This window comes from Puma concolor, chromosome A1 (assembly GCF_028749965.1).
Source record: "Puma concolor isolate L17-30 chromosome A1, mPumCon1.1.hap2, whole genome shotgun sequence".
NCBI lineage: Eukaryota > Metazoa > Chordata > Mammalia > Carnivora > Felidae > Puma > Puma concolor.
The window spans coordinates 21,851,935-21,876,850 of NC_141667.1; the positions used below are offsets into that span (position 1 = coordinate 21,851,935).

General features: G+C 32.7%; 1 protein-coding gene across 2 annotated transcripts in view; it reads right to left on the minus strand.

Moving 5' to 3' along the window:
- CDH9 (cadherin 9) overlaps positions 1-24,916 on the minus strand; it is a 143,917-nt gene that overhangs the window by 14,961 nt on the left and 104,040 nt on the right. For both annotated transcript variants that reach the window (XM_025924700.2, XM_025924699.2), the window contains exons 3-7: positions 19,023-19,317; positions 12,350-12,469; positions 11,593-11,760; positions 9,329-9,516; positions 8,128-8,381 (exon numbers count right to left, since the gene is read on the minus strand). In XM_025924700.2, coding sequence (XP_025780485.1) covers positions 8,128-8,381; positions 9,329-9,516; positions 11,593-11,760; positions 12,350-12,469; positions 19,023-19,317 — 1,025 coding nt within the window. The remainder of the gene's footprint in view (positions 1-8,127; positions 8,382-9,328; positions 9,517-11,592; positions 11,761-12,349; positions 12,470-19,022; positions 19,318-24,916) is intronic.

Genomic DNA, 24,916 nt, shown 5'->3' on the forward strand with positions numbered 1-24,916 from the left:
TTCAAATAACTATTAATGTACTAAAATTGAGGACAACGGTCATATTAAATTTTCTCTTTTTAATCTCTATTGCTTAATACATGTAAAAAAAAATACAGTGTTTCCTATCTCTAGAGGTCAAGTCTCCTATAATTTAGTTCCTAACGTGGACTAGGAAAGTCATTAGAACATTTTTTAAAATGTTCTATTTTACTTAAATAGTTACACCAAATTATGCTCATGAATAAAACAAACCTAAAATGAACACAAAGAAAGCAGAGTAAAAGAACATAACTCAACCACATCTATGTATTGAATGGAATTCAATTTATAATATTTGCCTGAATATATATGTATTTTTTCATTGTTGGAAAAGTCAATAGCAACCATTATCTGCTTATGGCTAAACAGACATTGGATTTCTTCTTACTGTTTGAACTGCAGATCAAAATTAAGAAAAAATCCTTTATGTTTATTATTACTTGCCCTAGAGATTAGCATGGGTGTTTCTATGATTGAGGAATAGCTAACAATTCTAACCTTATGTAAGTCCAGCTTTGACTCACTTGGAACTTATGTGGGACCAAAATAAGTCTGGGTTTCTGACTGTTCTATGCTTAGATTCAATCTTGAAAGGAACTACTTTTCAGGTTGAGACTTCATGATGGAGAACCACTTTGACAATTTAGAAATAGCTCAGTTTAACATGAATACTGCCAACTTCTAGGTCTGTATTTGCCCTAGTGCAAATGATGTCTCACCATTTGTCAAAGCCCAGAAATATTTTTCTTTTATCCAGCAGCCAGTATTCTATTTTCAACACAGAATGGGGCATTTTTATTTACCTATTAATAATAAATACAGTGGATTACCACAGATGACCAGAAAGAACCTGATAAACACTTAACACAGAACAAAGCTATCTCTATGTTCTAGTAGACGGCCTATTAAAACAACACTATTTTATTGATCTCCTTACATTTATGTTTGAGCAATAAGTTTTGTTTTTTTTTTTAAAAAGACCACTGGTATAATTTTTTAACTGAACACCTTCTGCAACAACAGGATGTGCAGAAACAGCAAATAAGTAAAAAGCACAAGAGAACTGAGGTGTGGAAGCGAACTCTGGTTTTACTTTGTTTGCTTTTAATTTTTAATGTTCTCCCATTAAGAATCTAACACAAACCAGATCCCTGCATTTTCATCTAGCACAATAAAATATGTAAAGTAAATTACAAACAACAGAACAAATCAGTACTATGCAGAAATATGTCAAAGATAGTATTCCCTTTCCTTTCCTGAATTCCAGGTACATCTTTCCCTGACTAAGTCAATATAATTAGGTAATAAGTTTGTTCTTTTCTTTCAATCCACTGCTTTCCAGAAATGTGTTTTCTATCTATGACCTATGGAAGTTTCATTGTACTTCAAAATGAGAATGTGGCTATATAATGCTTGAATGAATAGTTCAAATATTTTTGTTGTTGTTGTTTTTTCAAATATTAGTGGCATTATTTTTATTTTTGTATTTTTATTTTTAAAATTTTTTAATGTTTTTTGGTTTTGAGAGACAGACAGAGACAGAGCTCAAGTGGGGAAGGGCAGAGAGAGAGGGAGACAAAGAATCTGAAGCAGGCTCCAGGCTCTGATCTGTCAGCACAGAGCCTGACACAGGGTTTGAACCCACCAATCATGAGATCATGACCTGCGCCAAAGTCAGACACAACTAACTGAGCCACCCAGGCACCCACCATTATTTTTAAATAATCATAATTTGTAAATAAATAGTAATAATTATCCTACTCTATAATAAAATCAGGCAACTATTAAGGAAACTGTTACACACACACACACACACACACACACACACACACACTTATTCGCCAATTTCAGCTTAGGGTGGAATCATGTACATTTTCCTGAAGCAGCACTAAAAAAGCATTTTTTTTTCCATCAGGTTTGTTGTGTACATACTTCTCACTTTGCAGTAAAAAAGATTTCTTCTAAAATTTGTTGAACTTTAAATGTTGAGTATAAAATAGGTGCAAAATGAGACAACATGTTCTTTCAGAACCTGTAAAGCTATAACCAACCCTATAACTTGAGAAATCCATGATTACTAATGGGGTGAAACAGAACTGACAACAGCTGCTAATTGTAATCATAATTTCATGTTGCAAGTGGCAGATGTATTTCAGAAAATATGTTTGATGAACAGATTTACTGGTGAGTGAGAAATAGTTCCTCAGATTTCCCTGGAAAATATTTGTCCATGATGCTTATTATAGCCTATTTTCTGCTCTGGGGATCAGTCATCCTTCTAAATTCTATAAGAGCAAACAAAAGAGTCACATATTACAATGTTGTCTCCTTGTTGAATTATTGCTTGTTTTTCACACTGTAATTTGATACATAAATGTTTTCTTTGCATATATCTTTATGCAAACAGGAATCAGCCTATATGTTAACAGGCTTGGCAATATTTTAGAAATACAATTGAGGATAAATTTGTTTCTTCAATACTTTTCTTCTTTTCATAATTTCTGAGATTTTATAGGTAAACCACTATACATTGTTTCTTTCTTTATACTTGAGTACTCTATAAAACAAATATTTTGGGAACAGATATAAACTTAAAATGTAGCAGCCACTTTTATATACTATGAAGCAAGGTTGCAAGTTTATCAGTCTCTGAGCTAGAAATTTTACTGCTAACATTGTATCCTGAGGAAATTCCAGATATAGAAAAGTATATATTTATATATACACTGAGCATATTATATATCTATATCTATGTCTGTTTACATCTATGTCTAATACATATATATACAGGTTGAAAGACTGTTTGCAACTAAATTTCCATCAACCATGTTTCACCTACATGGTGGTGTGTTATTTATACAATAGAAGTTTATTGAGAAGTTTAATGGCATTATCAAATATTCACAACTAATAAAAATACATACACCTCTATGTATTATAATGATCTCTACTTACTAAAATTAGGTGATTGATAAATTGAAAGTTTCAATACTTGATAAAAATAGAATAAAATGCCACTGAAGTATCTATTGAGAAGACAATTATACCTGTCTTCTTTGCTACAAAATTTCCTGTGTAAGAATGACTAAATATGTTGATCAAAAACATGTTTAAAATGATATTTTGAATGTCCCTTTGTAACAACTATAGAATAACAAGGATTGGATTTGCCAGCTCCCTACACACACACACACACACACACACACACACACACACACACACAATCCACTAACACTAAATGAAATATATGAAACAATTATTTTTGAAGGATTAGACACCAGAGAACAATGACCATAATCTCAGAGAAAAGAGAAAGATATGAAATGATACATAAGACTTCCCTAGTTTACCGCCAGGGGGAGGTTCCAGACAGTGAAACAGGAAGTGGGATCCCAGATGGAGTCTGTCAGCCCCCTCAGTTCAGGAGATAATGCTGATAGTCCATGTTGAAACCAAACTGCCTAGAATTTTAAAGATGGAGTAATTCAAGGGAGAGAGTTTCATAGAGAGGGAACTACCGAAATTTGAAGAGACGCTACTCAACTTTTCAGCGGAGTTCTGATCAGAACTCACGTGGGAACAGATAGAGTGAAGCAACAGAGGTATTCAATCACAAGGATACGAAGGAATGAAACTGTGAACTAGCCTGTCACTGGGAAGAGTTCTAGTTTCCACCAGCCAAAGGAAAAAGTTCAAACTCAGGGGGCTTTGGTAGACTACTCAGAAAGGTTTTACTTGATTTTTTTTAAGTTTATTTATTTATTTTGAGAGAGAGAGAGAGAGAGAGAGCAAGAGGGGCAGAGAGAGAGGGAGAGAATCCCAAGCAGGCTCCACACCATCAGCGCAGAGCTGGATGCAGGGCTCAAACCCTTGAACTGTGAGACTATGACCTGGGCCGAGATCAAGAATAGGCCACTTAACCGACTGAGACACCCAAGTGCCCCTGAAAGGTCTTGCTTGATTTATTGGGTAAAATTAGGTCTAGAAAAAGGGCACAAAAGCTAGGTCCAAAAAGATTAAGATGTTTCAAGTAACTTAATCACACATCTGAATGGAGCTCAAGAATATTTATGAAAATGCAAAGCTATCTAACACTAACCACAGTGGGAGCACAATGTTTGATATCCAATCAAAACTTACAGGCATGCAAAAAACAAGAAAATATGACTGAAAGAAAATATGATTGAAGAAAATCCTAGCAATTGAAAACACTGAGAAATAACACTTTTAGAGGAGAAACTATAACCTGTAAAATGAAAAATATTCTAGATGGAATTAAAGCAGGTTAGATATTGGGGGGAAAAAAAGCTTGGTAAACTTGAAGATGAAGATGAAAGGGAACTATTTAAAATGACTAAGAGGGAAAAGAGAAGATTAAATAAACAACACCAGTGCACTGTGTTACGTTTTCAAGAGACCTAGTATAATTATAATTAAATGTCCTTAAAAAGAAGAATGTAGGGCAAAAAAATATTAAAGAGATTACAGCTGAAAACTGTTCCAAATTTGAAGAAAGGCATAAAGCTACATATTCAGGAAGCTTTATAAACTTCAAATACAAAATGAATAAAGCATACTATAGACAGGAGCATCATAATCAAACTACTTAAAAGTAGTGACACAATTTAAAAGCATCCTAAGGAACAACTGACAAGTTACAAAGAGAACAATAAAGATTAGGGCAATGCAAAAGTTTTACTGTATTGGTAGAAAAAACAGCTTTGGCCTCTAAAGCTGTACCTAAATAAATAAAAATAAATAAATAAATATAAATAAAAAATTTATTTAGCACTAAAATGTACATATGAAAATAGGAATGAGTCTCAAATCAATGATCTCAGCTTCTGAATCAAGGAAATAGGCAAGAACAGCAAATGAAACTCAATGTAAGCTGAAGAAAGAATAATCAGAGAAAAAAAAAAGAGAAAACAAACAATTGAAAAAATCATTTAATCACACAGGTCAGCAAAAAGACAGAAGTAGATACAAATTAACAGTATCATGGAGGACTATTATTATTAGAGGTATCAAAAGGACAATAGGAATATTATGAACAACTTTTTTTCAACTTTGATGAAACTACCAAATTCCCTGAAAGATGAAGGAAAAGGAAAACAAAGCCAAACAGGCTCATGTAAGAGTTAAGATAACCTGAAGTCTTACAACTGGTAAGGAAATAGGATTTGTAGTTGTGACTCATAGAAAAAAGAGAATATCATCCTTTGCTTTTAAATTGTACTAAACATTTAGGGAAAAATAATGTCATTTCTATGCAAACTCTTCCAAAAAATTAAAAGAGGATCTTATACTTATGACTGCATTCTGTGAGACAGTTTTACGATGACGCTAAATCCAAACAGATGTTACATGAAAACAAAACTGTAAAAAATGTCCCAATGAAAATAAGTGCTGGGGCGCCTGGCTGGCTTAGTCAGTCAAGCATTAATCTTGATTTTGGCTCAGGTCATGATCTGACAGTTCCTGAGATTGAGCCCTGCATCGGACTCTGATTTGGGATCTGTGCTGGAGTGTGCTTAAGATTCTCTCTCCCTCTCCCTCTCCCCTTCTCCTTCTAAAAAAAAAGTGCAAAATTACTTTTAAACTTTAGTGAATTGAATTCAACAATATATAATAACAATAGCATAATGTGGCTAAGTGACATTTATCCCAATAATGCAGAGCTTGTTCAATATATGAAAAATAAATCATATGATTTATTTAATATATATATATATAATAATATGATTATTATTGAACATATGAAAAAACGCTCAACATATCAGCATAGAGATACAATTATACCGCTGTTAGAATGGCTAAAGAGGCTCCCAAGTATTGGTGAGGCTATATAGAAACTGAATCCATCATAATTGCTGGTAAAAATGTAAAATTGTATAGCCACTTTAAACTGTATAGCCACTTTAAAATGTAAAATTGTATAGCCATTGTTTAACTTTAAATAATATGCTGGTTTCTTAAGCGTTAAATACATATCTGCCTGATGATCTGATCATAATTCTTCTAGGTATGTTTTCAAGAAAAGTGAAAACATGTAACTATACAAATACCAATGCACAAATATTTGTATATGTACTTATCAACTGATCAGTGAACAGATAAACAAAATGTGGTATTTCTATACATTGGAATACTTTTCAGCAATTGGAGGGATCAACCACTGATGCACATAACAACATGGAAAAGTCTCAATATGGTTATGCTAAGTGAAACAAGTTAGACGAAAGAGAATAAACACTGTATGATTGCATTGGTATAAATTCAAGAAAACAGAATCCATTCTGACCTATATCAACAGAAACCCGATCGTTGTTTGCCTGGGGATCAGGGGTGGGTTTTGGGAAGTTTGGGAGGGAGGCATTAAAAAGACATGAAAAAACTTTTTGGGGTAAGATATATCTACATTATCTTGAATTTGATGATGTTTTAATGGGTGTATGAATATACAAGAGTTTCTCAAATCATACAGATTAAAGTTGTGCAGTTTATTGTTGGTCAATAATACCTTAATACAAGTGTTCAAAAGAAGAATGAAAAGGTTGTAATTTTCTGGGGTGTCTGGGTGGCTCAGTTGGTTAAATGTCCGACTGGCTCAGGTCATGTTCTCATGGCTTGTGGGTTCGAGCCCCGTGTCGGGCTCTTTGCTGACAGCTCAGAGCCTGGAGCCTGTTTCGGATTCTGTGTCTCCCTCTCTCTCTGCCCCTCCCCTGTTTCGGAATCTCTCTCTCTCTCATAAATAAACATTAAAATAATTTTCTTAAAAAGGCTGTAATTTTCTAAGCTAACATGTCTGTAGCTGGAGCTGATGAAACTCCCTACTGTGGGAAATGGGGAAAATGAAGAGAAACTAGACCAAATTCTGAGGGGCAAAATACATGTTTTGCCTTTTGCATAATTTTGTCCCTGAGGGATCTACCTTGTATAACTGAAGTCAGTCAAATTAGTCTACAAATGCAGCACATTATATTAATTTCTCTAATTAGTAAACAGGTCATTAGGAAAGCAGAGTATGACTGCTAAAGAATTGGCTATGTATTCAGATCAACTGAAGTTTGAATCCTTGGTCTGCTAACTATATTACACTGTGTCCTTAACTCTTGGCATCTCTATTTATTCTTCTATAAAATTTGGGTGATAAGAGTTGTACCTGCCCAATAAAGTTGTAATGAGGCTGAGCTGAGCTAATAAATATATATCTCTTCAGACTCTCTAGTTTATACCAGGTGCTGAATAAACGGTAACCATTATTTTACAGAAGAAGGGATAGGCAACATGTTTGACAGTCTCATGTCATGAATTTAATGCCACAATCAGACACTCATCTTCAGCCACCCATTGTATTCATTCATTAATTTCACAACTATATTTACATTCCCCTTAAGAACCATATAAAGCAATCACTTAAGATTCTGGCATATTTGAAATCTTTGAAATGGTCCATACTGTATTCAAACTTTGGGAAAGTATTTACGCTATACTACACAATATGATACTAATTTTAATATGTTTTATATTTGCAAGTATCATTACTTTCTTTACTAATTCTCTGTTATTAGAAAAGGTTGACATATTGTTTTTTCCAAAAATTTTGATGCCTAGTGACTATTTTTAAAAGATGTTTCCACATTTTCAAATTATCTCTTAATAGCATTCCTAGAACAAATTTTTCTTCTAATTTATTTGTTTAGGTCATTTATTATTTGAACTATGACTTCTCCAAGAGAGGCAATGAGATAAGAATCACTACAGCGGAGGATTAAAATCACAGACTCTTAGAGCCAGATGGCCTGATTCTCAAACCCAGCTTTGCCACTGACTAATTGTTTGGCAAGTTATTTAAATGCTGTGTCTTAATATTATCATCTGCAGTCAGGTATAATAATAGGATCTACCTTGCAAAATGATGAGTCAAATACAATAATATATTGAGATCACTTAGAAGTTAGTTCAGCTAAAAATCGTGCTATGGAAGGATTTATTCTTATTACTATACTTCATCATACATAGTACCATGTTATTTTTTTCAAACAGCTTGTAAATGGACGATGATTATTTTTCTGCAAACTTAAATTATCACAAAATACTTACTTTATTAAATTGTTCATAGCATCTGGATCATATGCTGTAACCTGTCCAATGATGCTGCCCTCCTTTACATCTTCATCTACTTCTATCAAGTAATAAAGTTTACTAAACACAGGAGGCTCATCTATATCTTCTACAGATATTTTGACCACAGCTGTGTCTTTGAAAGGTCCCAGGTGTAGAAATCGTGGATCAGGGTGAGTGTTACTTGCATCCACTCTTAAAGTGTACAGCATTTTGCTTTCAAAATCTAAATTCTGGAGTTAAATAAGAAAAATTAGTATAATATAGCAGATATGACAAGGGAAGACAATATTAAATTTGAATATCCAGCTCTGTTACTGGTGCCAGGAATTGTGGTTAAAAAACTTCCTCAGTTATTGCTGCATAGGTATATCAAATAAACTAGTAATTTTTTGTTTTGTCTTACACTTATTCATAGGGGGTAACTGAATATAATGGTATGCACATTAAGACTGAATCCCACTTATTAATGCAATTCACATTTTGATGGTCACAGGCAAATGTATTATCTAATGGATATACAGATTATTTACTATTATTATTAAATTTATACAAAGTTAAAATCAGAGTAAATATAAAATAAAGTAGAGATTTAGCAAACTGCTCATATAAGTTGCCCCCTTAGTTCCAACATTTCTAAAACTGATATTTTAAAAAGAAAAAGCATATTTCATTCATCTGAACACCATGGAAAGCAAGATGTGAATGGAAACAGAAAAATCAGGAAAATAGAACATGATCAATACTTAGCTGGATTATTCTAGATAAAGTTTCATAATGTTCTCCCACACTGCATTAAAAATCAAGAAATCCAAAGTAAAACACACATCTTCAAGTTTCATCTACTTGAAGAGACAAATTGGAATATTCTGAAAAGTGTGTGAAATAAAGTTATGACTGCATGCCTATTTTTTCAGCCAGGGAGAGTATAAAACAAGGACTTTCGAGGCTATCTGGTCCTACCTTGAGTGTCTGCTATAAGCACAAGCAATTAAGGCTTTGTATCCTTTTTAAGTGTCAGTGGTGAAGATGCGTAACTTGAGATGAAGCCACAACTATACCCCCTTCTATGAAGACTGTAAAGATGGGAAAAATAAATCCTAGGCTTTTCTTCCCTTAACTGAAAAGCAAAAATAAACTATAAGCACTCAATGAAAAAATGAAGACAGTGTAAAGAAACCTGTTTGACAGTTATAATCCCTTCCTGTGTGTCCTTGTCAGTGATGACATCAAACATGTCTGTTCCATCTCCTTCAGCAATGCTGTATTCCATTTCAGCATTCTCCGCCACATCAGGGTCATCGGCCTTTATCCTTCCAACATGGGTTCCAAGAGGTACGGACTCGGGAGAATTAAATTGATACGTACCTGAAAATTCAATCAGAGCTGTTTTGGCATTTCATCTTCAGATAACAAAAACCTTTCTTTTCCTCTGCCTTTTTTACTTCAATAAATTAATTTTAAACTGGGAGAGTTTTTCATCATATTGAATTGTAAGCTGTCAAAAATTATAGATTTATTAAATTGGAAAAATAATTTATAAAGGCAGAGCACTCTCACTTTGTAAATGAGAAATATAAGTTCCAGGAAGATTAAGTGGATGCTCCAAGGTTATTGAGATAACAGATGGTAGGCACGATATTAGAATCCAGAACTTTTACTTAAGAGGGCAAGAAAACCAATTATTTACCGCTTATCTGGAGCTTTCAATATTGTCATTATACATTTTCACAACTTTCAAATTATTTCAAAAACATGCACTTATTCTTATATTCTAGGTCAGAGATAGAAAAATAAACCCATACACAGGAATCCTTCCTTCCTTCCTTCCTTCCTTCCTTCCTTCCTTCCTTCCTTCCTTCCTTCCTTCCTTCCTTCCTTTTTGCTTGTTAATGCCTTTAAGGGATATGAATGTTTCTGTTTCCTTCAGTTCCAGCCAATTATATTGCATTGTGGTGTCCTTGAAAGGATTTTAGTTTGTGACAATTTGTTCAAGAATCAATAGGAAAAAGTTAAAAAAAAAGTTAATGAAAGTTAGAAATGTTTTTAAACATGTAAAATGTGCTGCATTCTGTATAAGGCCAAAGGCCCTCTGTATTAATTTATTTAATTCTAATATCCGTCCTCATAATACCAAGGTAGGGATAGGGCTCAAGGAAACAATCCTATAAGATTGAGAAAAACAGCATGCAAAACTAAGTCTCTCTGATTCAAAGTCTTCTCTTTCTAATTTGTTTGGTGATTAAGGAGGACTTCTAAATCCAGCTGCCTGGATTTGAATTCTCATCACTGGGCAAGTTAAATTCTCTAACCCTTGATTTCTTCATCTATAAAATTGGGTGATAATGACAGCAATCATCTCATAGTTTTTTTTTTTTTTTTTTAATGAGAATTACATGAAATTATGTCTTTTATATGTTTAGCCCGGGGATAGTTCTTAAACATTTTTTGTTATTACTATTATTGTTCTAAACCTTTTGCTAAGATTATAATGGATCATGGAATTATAGAGTACCAGGCCGTTTGAGAATTCATCAAGTCATACTGTTTCAGTTTATATTTAAGGAAACTGAATGCAAAGTTTAGATTTATGTTAATTAGGCTTATTGTTCATATTCTTAGCAAACTTTTTAAAACATTTATCAGATACATATGTCAACCATCCAAAGCTGAATCATCAAATAGTTTAATTTTGATTAGCTTGGAAAAATGCTCTAATGTATTAGATTCAATATCATAAATTTAAATTTGAGACCCCCTCAACTGAACATTTCAAAATAGGCCCTTCATATTTGTATTCACTGCAAAATGGAAAGGATTGGAATCTGTTTGTGTGGGAATTCATGGCATGCAAAGCATTCAGGATTTAACATACGTGCCTAAAATGGTGATGACTAAAAGGGTATTGACTGATTTGACCTTTCCAAGTAGGTAACAGATACTAGCAAACATGTCTCAGATGCCATCAGAAAGAAGGCATACCACAACTCAAAGGGCCATTAAGAAAAACAAGTGCTGCCATTTGAACCCATTTTGTGTTGATTGTAATACTAGTATCTGATATCTGAGACTTTAAAATATCAAGTCTGTGTTTTAGAATCAATTAAATAAGGGAATATAATTCTTATATACAGATAGGAGAACTGTGTATAAGATAATCTCAGATAACTGAGGTCTGATGAGTGACAGACATGGGATTTGAAACCAGGCTGTCAGAACTAAGAGTCCGTGCTCTACACCGAGAAACAGATAAGAGAAAGAGTGAGATGATCACAGCCAATATTGGGAAGTCAGTTTGTGGGAAATTATCATATTTTGTCAGAGGGATAGGTTGTGGATTTGTCTTTGTTCACAACCGAATAGTGAAAACACTGGTACAAATATAAGCCTCTATTCGTAGTGTGTTGGAGGCTTCCTACACGAGAGAAATAAAACCTTCCTTACTCTGGGGAAATCGTGGAGGATTGTTGTTGACATCTGTCAGAGTGATGTTTACGGTGGTGGTTCCAGAAAGGCCTCCCATCTGGCCGCCCATGTCTTTGGCTTGTATAACCACTTGGTACTGTTCTCTATTTTCTCTGCTCATGTCTGGTAGTGCAGTTTTTATTATGCCTTTTAGAAAAAGTAGACAAATATTTTACAATTTAATCACTGAGTTCTAAGATTAACCTATGCAAGATCTATTTTATAGAAGTTCATCATAACAAACAATCAAAAAGCTGGTGTACCTAACTGTATGAAATCCATAACCAATTTAATGTAATGGACAGAACAGACAGAATTCTTCCACTGGCTACTGTACAGGGAATGAGCTTGGCTAAATCAATTTAATTATATTTTTTGATTTAAAAAAATTAACTTCATTAAAAAATCTTCAGATGAATAAGCTTACTTAATTTGATGATTTTCACATTCTTTCTGTTTTGAGTATTTCCTAGGACACAAAAAGTGCTAAATTTCAAATTTTGTATTTGGTGTCGTAAATTTAAACTCTGTAGATAATAGTCTAAAAGGATAACAGTTCAAATAATCTATTTAAATAATATGAAATTTGCTTTTATTTCCATGGAATAACTATGGGGAATAAGTGGAAGCATGATACTGAATCAATAGCTCTTAAAATACAGAAAAATCTATAATTGTGCATCCGGATGTATTACATAATGAGATGAGAAGGAAACCAAGTATGAAAGGCTATTACCTGATTCTGGGTCCACAGAAAAATATGGCTGTCCTTGCAGTATGCTGTAGACCACTTTTGCACTGTTTCCATAGTTGGCATCATCTGCATCTGTTGCGGTCACTTGTATGACAGACGTACCTACACGAATCCCACCCACCCAAACAAAGATACTTAAATACTTCTAACTTTGAAACGGTCTTTCCAAAAAATTATTGCTGGTGGGTCATGTGGTGTGTTAGATGATGGTACATGTTCAAAGAAATGTGTTGAAATGATGCTGCCTCAAAAAAACAACAACAACAAAAAACAAAACACTTCTCCTTTTCATTTTTTTTGAAAATTTAAATACCCCGTAATTTTATTGTTTGAGCTATCTGAGAAAAAAATCAGCAACCTATTTTATCACAAAAATGAATATAATGAGACAAATGCACTGCACTTTTAGTTGACCAAAAATATTGTGAGGAACAATTTTTCACTGAATACAATGTTCATGCAATTTTCAATTAATGCATTTCTTGCTTACTGGAAATGTATATTCAAAGATAAAACCAGTATTGGTAACATCCAGGTTGCTTTTTACCCTGATAAATTAAATGTATATTACACATAGAATAAAAAATAGAGGGACCCTGTTTTCATGGGGAAAAAATGGCATAAAATTGACCTGTAATTTTGTGTGTGTGTAAGATATAAATGATTATTAAGCATCTGGGCCTCCCTTTAAAATATAGTTAACACAGTCATATATGATTACATCTATTGATATGCTACATATTATTTGCTGCACATAAGTAAATCAGTAGATATTTCCCCCCAAATTAAGAAAGTATAGATTTTGTCACATGCAATACTATAATTTAACACTACTCTGTTTAATTTTATTTTCTGAAACTTAAACCACTGTCTTTTAACTTTATCACAATTTTTTATATTTAAAAGATAAAAAGGTTTTAAAGGGGCTAAACATAATGCAGTATATTAATGGGCTTTTCTGATATCTCACTAATCGCTATAAAGATTCAAAGCATGGTTGTAAAACTACTATTGATTAAAGCCTACCATGTATCCCTTGGGCAAAATGAGTTTGTATGACATTTTCTAGTATACTACATAGAATTTTCTGAAGTTTGACTCTGATTCTACCTAGATTGTGAAATTCTTTAGGACAGGGCAAATTCCATATTGGCCATATCACTTACTTTAAAACCCCCATACGTTACACACTCAGAACTGGTCTAATTTAGTTGTAATGAATGTTTCTCAAAATTTGCATGTATATGCTTAAAAATTATTAATTGTATGTTAAGATTATACTAACAGCTCATTTCCCATCAATGTATCTGAATATTAACACAGGAATCTAGCAGCATTCGTTTTTATGTTTTTTTTTTTTTTCAAAATTAATTAGCATAGAACTTGAGTTCTTTCTCTTGAGGCCTCTGTTTCCTCAGCTGCAACAGAATTAATATGTTCTGCAAGAAGACACAGTACAACTCACTCGTCCATCCCAGGGGTACTCCTTTGTCATTCAAAGAACACTCACTCATGTCCTAGCCAGACCAAGGCAAAAATAATAGTTATATTATAATATAATATGTATAATACAATAGAATACAATAATGTTTATAAGTTCAACTAAATGTTTTTCTGACTTATATTGAATTTTTAAATATAATTTTATGTGAACATATATTAGTGAGAATAATAATTATTTTCATACTTGAGGATTATTTGAAACATGAATTATTAAGTGTAATCAGTATTCTAAATGTAAGTAGTGAATTCATCAATTTCATGACCGGTATTTTCCTAACCAGTTTCATTTTTCTTTTACTGTGGGTATAATTTCATAGCGAAAACAGGTAAAAACACTTCTCTATACCTTTTGACACTTTTAATAATGTATTTTGCTGTTAAATTTGTTTTCTATTGTTTGCTTTTTATTGTAGGTATGTGATCTTTGAACATATCCAAAAATACTTGACCTAAAAAAGAAAAAAATAATTCAATCTAAATAATAAAAATCAATTTTGTAATGTAACTAAAATGTTAAAAACACTCATATAAACTACGATCTGTTCTTGTAGAATCATGGTAATGATTAGGAATGCTGATAAACACTGATAAACACTGACAGCTTAATACCATGATATTTATAAAGCAGAATGAAAAAAGAGAAGTACCTAATGTGTTGGACATTAGGGAATGGAGAGTTGTACTTTTTTTTTTCATAAATGCAATGACTTATTATCAGTTAGTACTATTTAGCAATAAAATTAAAAGGTGGTTTTTATGTTTTTTGTACCAATTTCGTAAATATGTGTTTATAAAGATGAATTAAAAGATTTTGATTTTTATCTCCCTCTGAATTTTCTGAAATACTTATAATTTTCATTTGTTCTCAAATAATCTAAATATTTTACTTTTATATTAAACAAAGATTAAAAAATTATAGTGAAGCTTAAATGACAAATGTATCATATGACATGAAATTTGTCGTATCATGATAAATTTATTTGCAGGCTTTGTCTGTATGATGTAATCTCTCCAAAGGCAGGGGCCTGTCTGGTCTTATTCAGATTTTAACTGAAGCCCAGCATGGTTTCCAGCAGAACGTCATAATGAGAATGTACGTTTATAGACTGTAAGGTAGACGAGGCAGAATACCCAGCCCTTAATTTGTATCATTACTTTATTCTTATGATTAGCATAAGATATAGGCCTTGAGACATATAGAAGTGGCTCATGGTCACCTGGTAGGTGACAGAGATGGGATGCATCCTAGACAATCTGAGGAAAGAAACACCACTCTAAATTCTTTTTAAGTGGCTTGTCTGGCATTATGGCTGTGATTAGACACGTTATTGAATCCACAGGTAGTGAATACTAAGAAAGGGCTTGGGTTAAGTCATAAAGGGTTCATTGATGAGTTATATGTGCCAACTGTGAAAACTGCAAAAGGATTTCTTGTTGAAGTGATGGTGTTGGAGAGGAACTGGGTAAGTTTTTGAGAGACCAGTATGGTGAACTACCCAGTCAATGAGAAAAAAGTTGGGCTCTGCTATAAATATTAAAATCAATGCATCCCATTTGCCTTCATTATGTATCCTTAAATATTGTCCAGATTATGTGTTCTGATCAGAAGATGCTAATGCATTTAAGATTTCAACAATTAATTAGAGTCTTTTAATTTTAACTAAAAAATGATTCTGAGCAACACAATGGAATGTGGCATATGGTTTTGACAGGAGGAAGTAGGGGCAGAGAGATAGAGCAAGGAGAGGAGTTGGTGTGAGAGAAACAGGAGAGACACTTTGGACAAAAATAAATAGGAAGAAAGGGACAGTATCGAGGAGACCATTAGGGGGTATATTGGGGAGAAGGGTAGGATAATAATAAAGAAATTTCATTTTATTTTAGAAGACTTTATTTACCCCCAAAGTTAATAGTAGTAGTTTTTTAGCTCTGGTTTAAGTGAAAATCACTAATATAAGGAAGATAATATTAGAATTAAATGACTGTGCATTACTTCATTTATAGAAGCACTTTTTGTTGTCTGATTATGCATGGGCTTTAACTATTAGTTTAAGATCATCCTTTAGTTTTTCTCTGCAATTGATTATTTATATCAGTAAAAGCATAGAAATAACATCTACAAAATTATAGTGAGTTAATATTTATTTTCCCTTAAAACAGGATTACTTATGACAAAAGAACCATATAATTTAAAAATATAAAATTTATAGACTTTATTTAGACATGTTTTATATATTAACAGGTCTAAAATCTTAATGCAAAATGCAGTCACTCCCTTTCCTCTTATTTGGATTTAATTTTAATGAGGGGGCATTTGAATTAAGAGATAAAAACTTAAAAAATGTTGCTTTTGAGGAATTACTAAGAATCTAATAAAATTGGAAGTGTTCCAAACTATGTTTTGCATAATAAGCATAACTATTTTACAGTGGGGACAAATAGTAAGGCATTAAAATTATCCAGCTTTCCCAGCATTTATTAAACATTGTTTTTCTGTTTACAATAATATAGTAATAAACTATGTTTTGGGGCAAGCCAGTTTAATTCTTTTGGGCTCATTTTTACTTATTTATTAAAATAAGTGCTTAAATCAAATGTAGTGTCTTCCATGTGTGTGTATAATATGTACATTTATATTTAAAACTAGATATACATACGAAGTCTATCGTTGGGCCAAACAGGAAGCAATTAATACAGTGATGTCAATCTTAGTACTAATAATAACTATCCTCCATAAATAGGATCAAGATCTATCTGTAACTTTTAAATCCTCTTTTATTAATATGAAAAGCTGCAACCAGAGCCATACATCTATCTCTATGTTGTTGTTGTTGTTGTTGTTTTTATGTTTTGTTGGAATTCTAGGCACAGAGGCAATAAAATTGACAATTACCCAAATTCTCACTTAAAAAAATAATGTTTATTTATTTTTGAGAGAGAAAGAGAGACAGAGCAGGGGAGGGGTAGAGAGTGAGGGAGACACAGAATCTGAAGCAGGCTCCAGGTTGTGATCTGTCAGCACAGAGCCCGACGCGGGGCTTGAACTCACAGACTGCGAGATCATGACCTGAGCCAAAGATAGCTGCTTAACCAACTGAGCCACCCAGGTACCCCACCAAATACGCATTTTTAAGGCTGCAACAATAAGAAATTGTGCTGCCCATAATTTAAAGTTTATATAAGTATAGATTGCCTTACAGGAAGGGCTTTTTGCACAAAATAATCTATAAGCCTTCCTCCATGTATAAACTTATATATTCTGTATTTTATGGTATGGAATGAGCAAAGACTTTTTTAAATAAAATATACAAGTGTTTACTCTAGTCCTGATATTATTACATATTTGATAAATATTAATGTAACCTAGATGAGATAGAATATGTTTGAATTAGATAAATGATCGGAATATACAGAATAAGAGATAATATTCCATTAAATTGCACAAAATATATGGGAGAAATGCAGGTATCTGAGTTTAAATATAAATAGTCTCTGATAAATAAGTATTCTGGTTTTTAAAATGAGTTAATTGAGTTAATTCTTTGAAAACTTTAAAAGTTATTCAACTATAAATCAGTTATTATCAAAATGTGTCTTATTCAAATATCTGTCATCCAAATTATACTTTTTATTCCTGTATGTATATCAAATCTATTTCCAGAAGGATAAGTGACAGTTTTTGTACTATTTGTCAAAATACCTGGTAAAATAACATATATGCAGGATAAACAATAATGTGTTATAAAGGTTAAAGGGTGTTACCAGAAAACCAAACTACTTTAGAATACTCAACAGGCAGTTGAAATGGAAAGTATGATTTTAGATGTATCTTCATCTCAAATATAAGCCCATAAAGACATCATCATATGTATCTACATTATCCCACTGGTCGACCTATATGGATCAGTCCAGTACTTCCACGGATCTATACCAAGCTAACATATTTTAAAATATTAAAGAAAACACAGCAACTCATATTTCATCCTAGGCTGTATGATTTCCTAGGACTCCTGTCTAATTTGATAACTCTCTTTCATATTATTGGAATAAATACCTAAAAGATAAGAGAACTGCCTCTTTTCTCAGATGGATGAGATTTCATCTGAGGTGAAAAGAAATAACTTCTTTGCAAACCCCTGGTTCTTCTGTCTAGATGACACACATAGTTAAACATCTTATATCATTTCACTCAGCAAAGGTGGTTATAATTTTGTTTTCCTCATAAAAAAATATTTTAGACTGAAACATGTACTAATTGTAATAATGTCAAAGTTAATCACTGAACAATGATTTTGAAATAACATCCAACTACATAGTATCAAATTTTGAAAATCAGTTGTGCATATTTTGGATACTATAGCAAGTTTATATCACTTCTTTTTAAATATGTAATGACTTAATAGCTCTTATTTTATTAAGACATCTAAACATACACATACAGATAAATTACATAATAACAAATGTTTTTTAAAATTGTAGGCAGCCCTAAAAAATGAAACAATTATTTTCAGTTTGCATGATAAACTATTATTTGGTAGTAGAACACAACTAAAATAATATTAAAAGGCTTGGAATATTGTTATTAGGCTACCAGGTTATTTGATCTTAATTCAGCTGCTTAATCATTCAGAATCCTGGCTCCTAATTAACAGAATGGGGATTTAAAGTTCTATTTCCCATGCTTTCCACATGAAGTTGTTTCAATGATCAAATGAGATGATCAAAAGAAATTTGTCAAATGCAAGTATTAGTTGTTATGCAAAATAATGCAAGCAAAACTGTCCAAAACTGCTGACACTATTTGATATCCCCTTTTTATTTCAAGCAGAAATACATTCATCTTGACTGTTATTTGAATAGCAGTTGAGTAGAGGTGAAGGTGTTGGTAGAAATGCAATGGAATAACTGCTCTCATTAATCATATTGTTAGATCATATTTTTAGATATCATTTTAGGTATAAGGTACACCATAGCAGGAATCATTGAAATATATACAATTGAAAATAATTAGAAGTGAGAAGTTAAAACTAAATAGTAGTTTTCAGTTATAGTTCTCATCTTGAAAGAACCATATATGGTAACTGTATGTCCATAATTATTACCTTAGCAAACAAATAAAAATGTTAGTTTACATGGATTAACATATACCTACCGACTCCAGACATTTCAGGAACACTGGCAGTGTATAAGTCTTTTGTGAATTTTGGTTCATTGTCATTGATATCATGGATTTTAATAATAAATTCAGATTCCGGCTCCACCTGCCGCCCAGTCTTTCTGTCTATAGCCTTGGCACGAAGAATGTATAGGGATTTTTCTTCTCTGTCTAATTTCTTTGCAGCATGAATATCTCCTGTATTTTCATCTATAACGAACAGACTGCCAGCCCCATCTCCTGTTAATATGTATTTTAAATTTCCATCTCCTTTATCTTGGTCAGTGTGAAGCTTCAGAGAGGCAGAAAAGAAAAGTTCTATAAATACATGCATTGCTATTACAGAAAAAAATTAATTTTGGCACATATCAACTCTTCACATAATGTCATTAAAACAACGATCACAGTTGTTATCTTAATTTTCAGGTGAGAATACTAAACATTCCAGTTTCATCATTCTCAAAAATTTTAAATAATTACATCTGTACATCATAGGGGACTAAATTTACAATGAAATAAAAATGAATAATATATCTTTTGAAACACAATGTTGAATGATTCAAAGATTTAAACTGTGACACATTAACAAGAAAAAACAAAACATCCATAAACCTAGAGCTTGAGTATAAAATAGTGACATACTCCTGGTTACATTTAATATCACTAAATTAAGAGATGATGTGAGACGTTTTGAACTTTTCATGATAAGTTTAGAATATATACCATAACTGCAAACTGATTTTACCTCTCGTCAGTAAAATATTTGTAGATTCAGAGGCTCTGTCTTCAGAGAAACCAGAGGGATGGAATTTTATTTCAAAGATTCTTCTCTATATGATTTTGGGAGAGTACACTTTCAACCAGGATATCGTTTGTTTGTTTGTTTGTTTGTTTGTTTGTTTGTTTGTTTGGAAATTGACATATTTTATAGACTTCTTTAAAATTCAATTGATATAAAAAACACAGGGCTTTTCCACTGGCCATATACATATTTTTTCATAAATTATTTTTCTTCTGATACATAACCAACTAAAAAATAGACTTTTTAATGTAGGAGGCAGTCTACTGAGTACTTAAAACAGACAAACAGATCATGTATTCACAGAAATTTAGAATTGGAAAAAATCTTGACATTTTTTTCAAACCTAACACTGTTCTGAAACTTGAGTCTTAACTAGCCTGTCCCCTAGAAGACAACTATGTTGTCTTCTATCATATATCCCAAAATTCCCATTACTTCCTGGCTCCACCTATTTCTGTGTCCCATTCTATCTTTGAATTGTTTGACTTTTTAAATAGTTTTTTTATGGTAGCCAAAATAAGAAACTTGGGATGCATATTTTACTCTTCTGTACTTTTAATCTCAATGCCAAAATAATCATATGCAGTCTTCTCTGCAACCCCTTCCCGACCCATCAATATGTCTCCATCCTATGGCTATCACCCTGGTTTTGTCCTGCATCGTATCTTATCTGGACCACTGTAGCAATCTCCTAATTAATGTCTGCCACCCCTCGCAGTCTACTCCAAAGAGTTTTCCATTATAAAGGTGATTTTTCTTTTCTTTTTTTAAATAATTAAAAAAATGTTTATTTATTTTTGCGAGAGAGAGAGCATGATCAGGGGAGGAGCAGAGAGAGAAGGAGACAGAGGATCCAAAGTGGGCTCTGTACTGACAGCCTGATATGGAGCTCGAACTCACTAACCTTGAGATCATGATGTGAGCTGAAGTTGGACACTTAACCAACTGAGCCATGCAGGTGCCCCAGGGAGGTGATTTTCAATGTCATAAATCTGGTCATGTTACCTCTTAGCTTAAAAATCTTCAACAAGGTACAGTGCAAGAGAAACATAAATCTAAAGTCTTACAAACCTGGGTTATACTCATGCAAATTTTTGTGTTCTATTGGGCAAATGTGTGTGTGTGTGTGTGTGTGTGTGTGTGTGTGTGTGTGTGTGTGTATGTGTGCATGTGTGTTTAATCTAAGCCTGTTCTATTAAAAAGACATAATATTCTTTACAAAAATAATCTTTACTTTTATTATTCTAATTTTTTGGACTCTATCGCCTTATTTATACATCTTCCATAATCTTATCCTCATCTCCAGATACATCACTGCCACCTGTACCCACTTCGTTACCATTCTGTACCAACCAATTATATTGTTTTGCCTTGTTCTATCGTCTTCATTTCTCAGAGAATACTGTTCCAGTTTTTATTCTTGATGTTTGCATATTTTCCTCTTACCCTTTAACACCCTTTCTCTTCTCTGCATTGTCTCCTAATTAAACATTTATCATATCTCATTTAAAATCAGGATGACTTTTCCTACTCTCTAGATTAGAACACATATGCCAGCTCTGTAGTTACAAAGCATATTTCATTGTCCTATCGTGATATTCACCACATTTGGTGAAATTATTTATTGTGCCCACTAAACTGTAAAATTCCAAAGAGACGATTGATATTATTCTTTTAAATTGCTAGGATTTCATTGAAGGTGACAAAAATATGGAAAGACATTCCATGCTCATGGATTGGAAGAACAAATATCATTGAAATGTCTATACTACCCAAAACAATCTACACATTTAATGCAATCTCTATCAAAATACCAATAGCATTTTTCATAGAGCTAGAAAAAACAATCTAAAAATTTGTATGGAACCACAAAACACCCTGAATAACTAAAGCAACCTTGAATAAGAAAAACAAATCTGGAGGCATCACAATTCTGGACTTCAAGTTATATTATAAAGGTGTAGTAAACCATTATGGTACTGGCACAAAAATAGACATATAAATCAATGGAACAGAATAGAAAGCCCAGAAATGAAGCCACAGCTATATGGTCAGTTAATCTTTAACAAAGCAGGAAAGAATATCCAATGCGTAAAATACAGTCTCTTCAACAAATGGTGTTGGGAAAACTGGACAGCAAAATGCAAAAGGATGAAGCTAGACAAGTTTCTTACACCATACATAAAAATATTGAAAATGGATTAAGGCCCTAAATATGAGACCTGAAACCATAAAAATCCTAGAGGAGAACACAGGCAGTAACTTCTTTACATGGGCCATAGAAGTTGCTATGATACGTCACTAGAGGCAAGGGAAACAAAAGCAAACATGAACTAGTGGAACTTTGTCAAGATCAAAAGCTTCTGCACAATGAAGGAAACAATCAACAAAACTAAAAAGCAGCCTACAGAATGGGAGAAAAGATATTTGCAAATGACATCTGTGATAAAGGGTTAATATGCAATATATATAAAAAACTCTACACCCCCCAAAATAATCCAATTAAAATCAGCAGAAGACACGAATAGACATCTTCCCAAAGAAGACATGCAGATAACTAACAGACACATGAAAAGATGTTCAACATCACTGATCATCAGGGAAATACAAATCAAAACTACAATGAGATATCATCTCACACCTATCAGAATGGCTAAAATCAACAACACAGGAAACAACAGGTGTTGGCGAAGATGCAGAGAAAGGGGAACCCTCTTGCACTGCTGGTGGGAATGAAAGCTGGTGCAGTCACTCTGGAAAACAGCATGGAGTTTCCTCAAAAAGCTAAAATAGAGCCATCCTACAATCCAGCAACTGCCTACTAGGTATTTACCCAAAGGATACAAAAATACTAATTTGAGGGAATACATGCACTCTGAAATTTAAAGCAGCGTGATCAATAATAGCCAAATTATGGAAAAAGCCCAAATGTTCATGTCTATTGATGAATGGATAAAGAAGTGGCATATATAATATATATGTGTGTGTGTGTGTGTGTGTGTGTACTCACACACACACACATAGTTATATAGTTATATAGTTATATATAAAATATTACACAGCCATAAAAAGAATAAAATCTTGCCATTTGCAACAATGTGGGTAGAGCTAGAGAGTATTATGCTGAGCAAAATAAGTCAGTTATAGAAAGACAAATACCATATGATTTCACTCATTTGTAGAATTTAAGAAACAAAACAAAAGAACATGGGTGAGGTGTGGGGGAAAGAAAGGAAAGCCAAGAAACAGACTCTTAACTGTAAGGAACAAAGTGATGGTTACCAGAGGTGAAGTGGGTGGGGGGGATGGATGAAATGGGTGATAGGGATTAAGGAGGGCACTGTGTTCAGAATAGGGTGTTGTATGTAAGAGTTGAATCACTAAATTCTAATCCTGAAGCTAACATTACACTGTATGTTAACTAATTGGAAATTAAATCAAAACTGGAGAAAAACAACGTCAATGGAAATTTTACATATCTACACATGAATACAAAGTATTTTTAATTTTTTGTATATCATTCCTTTTTAGTTTTCCATGTATTTAACATAATTCCAATATGTCAACTTAAAAAAAATAGCCAGGTATTTTATTAGAAAAATGAGTTTATTCAGGAAGAGAAGAAGAACTCGAATTCAGGACAAGCAAACTGTGGCAAGCTATAGGCAAATCTGAGAAAAAGTGACGGTCAGCTTTTGTTAGGTTTTAGGAGGAAATTGAAGAAGATTGTTTTTTAAACAAAAGTTCATTGGAGAAGAACAAAATTTTGAGGTTGTGGCTGCTTCTCATTGGCTGCAAGTGCTGATTAGTGTATTGTTGCTGGGGCAGGGAGAGATCTTCCTTCTTTTTGCAGGTTATGTAGGCTGAAACCAGTGGTACATTGGGATATATACTTATATTTACATTTCTATTATATTTATATTCATATATTCATATTCATATTCATATTCATGTTTATTTATTTTGAAAGAGAGCGAGAGCACAAACGGGGGAGAGGCAGAGAGAAGGAGAGACAGAATCCCAAGCAGCCTCTGCACCATCAGAGCAGAGCCTGATGTGGGACTTTAACTCATGAACTGTGAGATTATGACTTAAGTAGAGATCAAGAGTAAGATGCTTAACCCACTGGGCCACCCAGCTGCCCCAGGAGTTATATTTTTATATCTTACTTATATTCAAATGCCAATGGAAACCATTCACTTTTCAAACATTTCTCCTCATTTAAAGTATTTTGAAGGCTGAAAAAATATTCAGACAAACATGGTAATCATAATCACTACAATTTTCTCTGAATGATTTTATATTTGATTTTAAAAATTTCAAGGAAACTTCAGTATTAAAATTATGCTGCTTGGACTGAATATGGTGTCCAGAGAGAAATTAAAATAGTAATGGAACTACAAAATTTTCAGAATAAGTTTGTGGTATGAAAATATTGAATTTTAATTACAAAATGAAATATTTGCAACAGAATTATATTTTAGTCATTCCTATATTGAAATCATAATTTAGATTTACATCCTATTCCTATCCGTTCTAATGTCTGCCATGATATTTTATGTGTACTCTTTATTCTCTTAATTTAAAATGCCATAAGAAAATAAAATAAACTACCATTTTAAAAGAACTATGTCACATAAAATCAAGCACATATTTTAAAGCAGTGTCTTTAATTTACAATTTCATTTTAAGAATGAAAACACAATATTTATTATCTGGTGTAATCTAACAAAAAACAAAAGATGCTATATTAAAATACTGGATTTTTCCATCATGTACATTATTAATGTTCAATTACACCCTTAGAGTTGATAGAAATCAATAGCAAAACCTATTATAACGTAAGTATAATATCTTCTATATGGAATCAATACTCAGCAATTTTATAGGATCAATGAAAATAAAGTAGAAATCTTATGATTATTGCTTATCTATTATAGAACAAAGCCCACATAAAATTCCTGAAGAAATATGAGTACCAAAATATAGTTATTTTCTTCAGATCTCAACGTACCAAGTAGTCCTCCCCCCCGGAAATAACTTATTTGCCTCTTTTAAACTTGAATAAAACCATGATAGCACAATAAAT